The 9,188-nt window shown below is 38.7% G+C and overlaps 1 protein-coding gene across 1 annotated transcript; it reads right to left on the bottom strand.

The window, feature by feature from the left end:
• Positions 1-6,360: 6,360 nt before the first annotated feature.
• On the bottom strand, positions 6,361-8,534 carry LOC148026766 (metacaspase-5-like). The gene is made up of 2 exons (XM_087691252.1): positions 7,914-8,534; positions 6,361-7,549 (listed from the first exon to the last, which is right to left on the bottom strand). Exons 1-2 carry the CDS (start codon positions 8,257-8,259, stop codon positions 6,624-6,626), a joined length of 1,272 nt encoding a protein of 423 aa, XP_087547378.1. The 5' UTR covers positions 8,260-8,534; the 3' UTR covers positions 6,361-6,623.
• Between the last annotated feature and the right edge of the window lie 654 nt (positions 8,535-9,188).

Here is a 9,188-nt window from a genome sequence, read left to right as displayed (position 1 = left end):
TCAAACAATATGTTATTTATCAAAAACATAAAGCTTCCATTTTCTACGTATGTAAAGGATACGTGATATGTGGAAGTTTATTATGCATTTTCTCAACATCTAAAAGACAACTTTCAAAAGCCATAGGATGGCCTTCTTGGTTGAGCACTACACCAATGTAATCTCCACAAGCATCTACTTCAAAACTTGTCATGTTGTTTTTAAAAAAATTGAAGGTTGCCTTTTCAACCTCCATCCATTGTGAAAGGTCTCCTCTTCTTTGTGACAAATAGAAAGGATAAAGTGTGTGCAAAACATCTAATGAAGAATTAGTTATGTGAGCATAACTAGAGGCAAGGCCTTGCTACATGTTAGCTTATGATGCTTGCATTTGGCTTACCATTGGTCTCTCTCCATACTCTTGCTTGTATCATGTACTTGTTGCCTTTATGCTTAAGTTTCCCCTTCTCTTGTTGAGATAGAGATTTGAATTAGCTTTATAATTCATGGCATCCCTAGAATGACATTTCAACTAGCAAGATCATGGTCACTATGTTACTGAAGCCAAAGTTTTTAAGTTACTAGTGTAAGACACTTAGTTATTAGATATCATCCTCATTAAGAGGGACATGTTGGCTTAGCTCCATAAGGATATCCATATATTTAGTCCTCAAGCCAAGATCTTTAGCTAATTCCCATGAGATAGAATATCCACTAGTACCAAGACCTATGAAGCACTTTCTTTTCCTTGAAGTTGACCAATGCTTTGAAGAGTTTGTGCATTTCAAGTCTATGACTTGTATTTGCTACTATATTTTCAAAAGCATTGATAGAGTGGCTAGTGATTTGGGTTTTTCATTACTTCCAAAATTATTTCTTGGTTCTTTCTTTAGGTCAAGATATTCCTTGCTTTTATGAACTTGTTGTCAATCTTATTCCTTCATAAATTATTGTTTTCTTAGCCCAAAAGTAAAGTCTGACAACTAAAAAATCATAGTCAATGCTTAATTCAATTTATAACTCATTGGAACAAAGTTGAGAGGGATTTCATGTAGATAATATGAGGAATGGGAACTAACACAACTCCCCTAACCCCCCCCCCCCCCCCCCTTCCTCAACGGCCCAAAAAGGAGGGACTTTAATTTTGTGCAAGCGAAATTCCCCTAGGGCCAACTTAGATACAATCTACTTGAGATCGAAATCAAGTGGATTTCAATGTCATAGATAGTGAAAGGTCAATCTATTAGTATGCACATCATCAATACATAGACATGTATACACAGTAACAAAATTGAAAGCTAGAAAGAGAATAAAGCAACCTCCTCAAAGTTATGGGCTCATTCACACACAACATCATTACATGATCCATGGATGGTAGGAAAGAAGCTTTTGAACATCGAAATTCCTTTTAAAAAATGGTTTGAATTTCGTTCACAATTTTATAGGTCCATTGTACTGAAAACCAATAAAGAAACAATTGAAGATTGGTTGTGTAAGCATGTGGAAATTGGTAATGATGGTGTAATTATTTGGGTCGAGCTCAAAACTAGGAATGCTTGTTGAGGCTGTTTACTAGAGTTAGAGAATGATTTCCAACTAAGAAGTGGTGTGAAAAATAAACAAAAAGAGTGCATATGTATAGAAAAAAGAAGCTTGTGCTATGGGATAATAAGGTTGCTTGTGACAAGCCTCCAACTCCAAGTTAAAAAGTATATTTTACATATCTCCCTTGTGAGTTGTAAACTAACATGATGCAACAAACTTTGGTAGAAATTGTTAATAATTATAATTAATAAAAAATTCTATACGTATTAAGTTTTATATGGCCCCCTTTCTCAAGATTTTCCTTCTTGGACTAATCTAAGTTCCCTATTTTTTATGCACCCAAAATCTAGGGAGCAACAAAATTTAGGGACACCCTAATATAAATATCAAATGGAAGCTCTTCAGAACATCTAAAAATGCATCTCAAAAACAACACTGGAAACTTAATGTGATGATTTTATTGAAAGTTGCACAATGTAAGTAACAATATACATATATAAATCAATTATACATCAAGCATGAGCACACCATCAAATTAATGTGATTCTTTTCTTGAAAGTCATGTAATTTACCACACAAGAAGCTTTAATTCCTACCAAACAATAAGCTTCTCTATATATTGATTGCTCTATTGCATAAGAAACTTTAATTCATATGCAATATGCACCTTGTCTTGCATCCCATTCTACTGGAGGACAAAGAAAAGCCCATACTAAGAAGACAAGACAAAGAAAAGATAACAAGCTAAGAGGCATCCTAGGTAGTGGAGTGCCCTTTATAGTGCAAAGTTAGTTCCTACCACATTGAAATATTCATCCCTTCTCTTTGGTCACTCGCATGCACCTCCTTGATCTCTTCTCCATTAGCCATACTATCCAACCTTCCTCCACAGATCGGGTGGTAAATAGCTTGATTTGAATTCACATAAACTAAAATGCACACTTTACTGCTTTAATCTTGGACATTGGACAACATGTTGGCCCCAAAACTGGCTCTCATCTTTAACTTTTATTGCAAATGGATGGACTACAAGTGAGATCCTCTCATCTCCTCCACTAATCCAAGTGTCTATTGCTATCAAAACTGACCAACAAGCTATCAAACCAATTTACCCCTTGGTTTGCTTGGGAATTTAGCCTTCACTCTACTCCTTGACAGACAAATTGGCTGGCCTTTCTCGCCGAGATTCCTCAATTTTAGCTACTCGAATTCAAGTCCTAGGCACTCAATTCTGAGCATGCACCTTGAGGTAGCTGTCAAACCCTAATTTATACTATAAATTAGGGTTCACAACAAAGATTTTTCAATATCTCCACATCTGATGACTCAAATGGTTGGATTTTAGTGAGATAACTTGAGAGAGGACTAAGAGGTGAGAGAGAATTCTATAGAGAGAGAAATTTCAAAGTTTCATCTCACAAGACATGCGAAGAAACTTATACTACCTTGCTCAAACAGCCAGGGAAGCTGTCACCTACAGCTTCGCACCACCAAAAAGATTATTGTTCCCTATTGTATGCTATCTCCTGCACCAAAAGAACCTTAGCATGTTGTCAACATCACCAACATCTCCTTGCTCTCAAAATAACCTCTTTCTCTATCCCAAGGGCTAGAATAGACTTCCACCAACCCCCAAAAACGTTTTTTTTACTTACCTGGACAAGTTTTGCCAAGTGACAACCTTCTAATCACATTTTCCAACATTATTCAACCTATTAAATTAGTTTTTAGAATACTAAATTTAAAAATTAATTTAATAATTATTTTAGTATCCAAAATTTTTTCCACTAGCCAATAATTAAATTACCTACTACCAATTTGTCTTCAAGTATCCATGAGCAATTATTAGCCCTTAGGCTGACATTAATTAATTAAGGCTTAGTATCTAATGTCATCCCATTGACACCAATGGGCAATAAATTGATCTAGACCAAAATCTAATATTAGGCACCACCTAGTACCTCTCAAACATAAATTTTTAAAACTTTTGTCTTTAGCTAACATCTTGGGGTTGCAGGTCCCACATTGTGAAATAATTAACTTGCACCTCACATGTACAAGTCACATTTACACATTTGATTAACTTTTAATCAAATGCTAAAAGCAAAGCAATAAAAATTCACATCCTCGTGACAAACCATCTCCTTGAAATCCTTGCAATCATCCTTGATTCCATTGCAATGTGCCAAAGCATCCATGGTCACTATTGAAAATATATGCTAGCATCGTAGTCAAACAACATGTGCACCTTGCATAAACACCATCTCATAGCAATGATGTACAACATGATAGTCATGTAAAGTATACATCAGTTGCAAACCATTTGTAACTTTTGCAATTGTATTTCTTTTGCATCACAAAAGCAAGTGTACACTACATATCACCCATGTATCCCATACATGCCTTGCCAATGTACATGACATTCAAATGCACATTCCATGTATTTTGTATATGCTAGCAACCTTGAAAATGTATAGTTTCAGAGCGTAGGTGAAAACCATACACATGCATACGAACTCAACTAACTAGTATAGTGAATAATAATCCCAATGGCAAAAATATTGACAGTATATAGTGCCCTAAATGCAAACCAAGTACATATGAGATCCACTACATAACCAAGCTATCCATCACTAGGGGAGTGGAGATGCAACCTTCCCCTTAAGCATCATCCAATACTCTAGACCTTCTATGCTTTATTGAACCTAAAAGAGCCCAATCCAAAATCGGTTCTAAATGGAAACACATTAAGATAAAGTGCATCATTGAGGATAATGCGAAGTCACCCTCCTCCATCCAATTGTATTCTTTCATAGGTGAAATACTACTGAAGCTTCATCAAGAAGCGCATGGAAACTCTACCTCTAACTTTACTTCCTCAACACTTCCATTAGGTTCTAGGACTTTTTTCTCCTTAAGCATTGCGATACTTTATACTTTCACATTGCTACAATTCCAACTTAACTAATATACAACATTGCATATAGTTGACTAGTCTCTTATGTGTATTTGGCATGCTAGGAGCACCATATATATTAGGAAACATTCTTATTTGCATACTTTGAACCATTGCAATTGACTCTACATGGAAATTTGCATACTACTATCCATACCAAGATATATTTTCCCATACATTGCATACCTTCCTAGTTGCACTTTTCCTCATGACCACTACTATATATAACCAACATTAATACCATGAGTCTCAAATACACTAAGCTACATATATACATTCCCAAACTTGCCACTTTGTTTCCCAACATCATGCCAACATTGATATACATGGGATTGTGCATATTACCAACCATACTTGAGTACATTAGACCTTGCACACCTCGCATTGGTTGCTACATACCGTAAGGAGTTGTGCCACACACTGTATACAATCCATGACCCATCATAGAATGAAAACTAGTGCCACAACTAAAGTACCATGGCTACTCCATCATTGCATCCATGTCCTATTGTCCACAAAAACATTGGATTGATACTTCTAAGTTGGCCTTATATATGTATCAATTGCCCCACTAGCATCATTTTCTTATACTCACTACCCACATTCAAAACATCATGCTACTATATTACAACCTTTTAATTCCATTTTTAAACATTGTTTACCTTTGACACTAGTGAATCCCACACTATGAAACAAATTAGTAACTTTTTAGAATGTTTGCCTTTGACATCACTTGTATCTCAAGACGATGGATCCCACACTATGAAATAATTAACTTATACCTCACATATACAAGTCACATTTACATATTTGATTCACTTTTAATCAAATGCTAAGCAAAGCAATAAAATTTCACTTCCTCATAACACATAGCATGCACATATGCCTTATATCCAATCATAAACCTCTAGACTCTCAACACTTGATGCTATTGACAAACTTAAAGATACATGTTATCTCTAAAGACCAAGAGTTGTAGCCCTACAAAAGGATCAAATAACTTCTAGCCCAAAAAATGGTACATTAATTTCAAGTAATGAGACTTGACGAGTTAACAAAAGCTCTAACCCTATGCACATCCAAGCTATCCAAACTTTACACTGGTTCACTATGAGGTTGTAACAAGGGCGCCATCCAAATACTTATCCAAGAATGTTAGAATCATTCACTTTCTATGTACTACACATAGAGACATCAATGAGTTACTCATCAAGTAAAATATTGGCAAACTTGTAAACAATTTGTTATAAGTTACATCTACTTATCAACACAAAGGGTGGCAACAAGTGGCTTGAAACAAACACAGTTGATGTCCATTAAATCTTCAAAGACCTATATTTTCAGCTGTAGCACCTCATCCTTGAATCTCCTGAATACTCATTTTCCAATTGCACAGATATGGTTGAACAGGGAAAGCAAATCGCATGCCAAATATATGAGTTTGCTTATGAGAGTGCATTCTTTCAAAAAGCATGGAATAAAGAGGTAGATAATCTAATCACTGATTTCAAAACAGGGTGCCTTTATGGGTTTCAAACAGGCAGCCTTGATGGATAGTTCTACATGTCACTATACCCAGGAAATTACATATTGTCAAATCTGTTACAACTGCATAATGCACATTGAACAAACACCTTACATGGACAGACATACAACAGCACATCATATGTTTGCAGTACTGCATCTCTAGAAGGTCACATGACAGAATTGGAGAAATGATCTTGACTACACCTTTAAAACTCTAACTTTAATCATAATAGGTGTTAGGTTATTCACCTTCTACTTTTGCGTTTTCACATTGATGACATAGTCACCCTACTACAGTATACATACATTAAAGGTAAAAAGCAAAGGTGCAAACAGATTGATATGGATGATACTAACTAGAAGATAGAATGTATTGATGCCAAGTTGATGGACCTGTTGATTAAAAACTAAGCAAGTATCAACAAAACCAGAAGATTTAAGCCACACATTTTTGAGTTGAGTAATAAGTTCATACTCAGGAGCCCAAAAACTTGAAGCATTATCAAAAGAAAATCAATGCAGAGAAAGCACCTTGGTGTCATCCTACTTTTAGGAAGCCAAATTCACTCTCTAACATGAAGACTTATGATGGATAAAACCAGACTCCTAGTACTTCTTAGCATATAAAATGAGCAGAGACTTTCTCATCAGAACAGTATAAACCTGGCTGCTGAGAGAAACCCTGTTTCTTCAGTATCTGCCTCACTCTTGTTACTACCTGATAATTGGTGATGGGTCCATCATGTTCAGAGAGCAGGACCTGGAGGGCATTGCTCATGGCCCCGTATGCCTCAGATGTTTTGCCTGTCGGGTTTGCATCAGCAGAGGTTTGACTCGATTGACAACCGCTGATCAAGATTCCCATGTCCCTGGATGCCTCAAGCTGTGCTCCTGCATATGCAAGACCATGGGCCGGAACAGGTGCCTCCAAAGCCGGCTTTAAGTACTCATCCGAGTTCTCCACTTCTTCAAGCTTGTGCTTCAAGAACTGCTGTGCGAGAGCACCAACTGCACCCACAAGTCCATGATGCCCACTTCCACTGCCATCATCATTATGCATTCCCTGGAGTAGCACCTTCACAAACTTCTTCACCTTCGAGCTTGAATCGTCCCCAAACATGTCAAATAGTGTCGGCCGGATCGTACCTATGTCAATGTCTTCCTTCCCTGTCTTCTGCTTCAAAATCTCTAACAATATTGACAGAGGCAGGGCTCTACTCTTAACATGTCCTTCCCCTTCGTACACCACCCGCTGATAGTATTGCTCTGCATCTGCATATTGTCTACTCCTATGATGATGCCCATGTCCATGACCAAAAGAAGGCAAGTGAATGCCACGGTCTTCGAGTGCACCATGAATGCTGTCTGAGACAAAATCCCGGAACCCAAATTCACGTGTTGCAGACTTTCCTCCATGCTGAGAGCTTTCTCCAATCTGCTCTTTGGCATTGTTAACTAGGCCACCACTGTGGCATGAGTCTGCTATCAGTGTCAATGTGACGCCCTGTGGCACCTTATCCACAATTTCCCTGAAGTCATCATCTGCACCACAAATATCAGACAAGGCTCAATATTGCCTGATGTAAAAGCGGCCACTGAATACAGTGGAAACTTTTAATCAGGCACTCTCATGGAACAACCGGACAAGGAAAACAATCACACTCAACTTCAGAATCAGACGTAAACTCTTAAGCAATTAACATGAATAAAAACTTCAGGGATCGTAGGTACGCGGAAACGGTCCTAAAAATATTCTTCTTCTATTTTTCTTGATGAAAACCGCCACTATAGTCTAAATACAAACGAGGTTCATGTCACAGGGTACAAAGAAATCACTCGGGTAAGGGAAAAACACCACACACATGTCCAGAACCACTGGGATAAGGACCGAAAACCATATACAAACCAGTGATCAGGTTCATGTCACAGGGAACAATGCATTCATCGTAGCCGGTGTCATCCTCCTCGCCGGTCTCCGCGGGCAGGCGCACTCCGTGGCCACTGTAATGAAAGAAGAGGATATCACCAGGCTGGGCATCTGAGACAAGCTTGTTGAGAGCCCTCTTGATGTTGGCACCGGTGGGCTGCGTGTAGCGGCGATCGGTGTCGATCAGGATCGTGATGTCGCTCTCCTCGAATCGGAAGCGGTCGAGGAGGCTCTTGTGGATGCGGCGCACGTCGTTGATGCATCCATGGAGCTCGGCTTTGGTGCCAGGATAGTTGCAGCCCACCAGGACAGCCTTCTTGGCCATGGCAGAGGATGGATGGAGGGGGAGATGTCTCACCTGCACAAGGCAGACAGATGGATAGATCTGGTCTTCTGGGGGGGAGGGAAGCAGGTGGGTCTGGAGGAGAATGTACCTAAGGCGGCAGGGGAACTCGAAGGGGGCATTAAAGGTAACTAGCAAAATCTAATGAAAATATCGAATAAGAAATCAGATAATTCCTCGACACTCTGAGAGAGAGAGAGAGAGAGAGAGAGAATCCTCCTGTTGAAGAGAAGGTTAGTTCAAATGGACGAGAGAGAGGAAAAAAGAGAGAGGTGAGTGGGCTTTTAGCTCCGCCATGTATTTCCCGCGTTCACGTTGCATTAACCATACCAAAACATGGGCCCGAAACACGTTTCTTCTTGAAGCCCCTCAGAGGCCCCTTGGTGACGACATCAATAACAGGGTGCCATGTGTGAACTAGTCCTAACAAGAGGATTAGCTTGAACTAAAACCATTTGAACGGGCTCCATTATTCCATGAATTCAATAGAAAGGTAATTGGCAAGTGGATCTTAGCCTATCTCTATCACTTGTTGCTACTTGAGGAGGAACCCATTTCAAAAGGCACATAGCTTCTATTTTATCAATTTAGCTATTGTACTTTCTTCTTTCTTTCGCCCCAACTTCATTTGCATTTCTAGGTCTAAGAGAATATAAACTATCTAAACAACCAAATAGACTAGAAGTAAAGTAAGTGGACACCAAAGTGGCTAAAAGAGACATGACAAGTGGTGGGAAGCACCTTACCCGTGACAATTGTCCTCTCTGAGTGTTGCATGTCAAAATGCATGCAACTAAAACATCCTCTAGTGTCTTCTCACTCTACTACAAGGATGTGAGCTCCATAATGAAGGCACAGAAGGTGAGAGATGGGATGGAGTTGAATTATACACCTATTTTTAAAAGCAAGCA

Source organism: Lygodium microphyllum, chromosome 13 (assembly GCF_053477565.2).
Source record: "Lygodium microphyllum isolate KBCC chromosome 13, Lygodium_microphyllum_v1.1.10, whole genome shotgun sequence".
Classification (NCBI taxonomy): Eukaryota; Viridiplantae; Streptophyta; class Polypodiopsida; order Schizaeales; family Lygodiaceae; genus Lygodium; species Lygodium microphyllum.
This window is presented reverse-complemented; position numbering and strand designations above follow the sequence as displayed.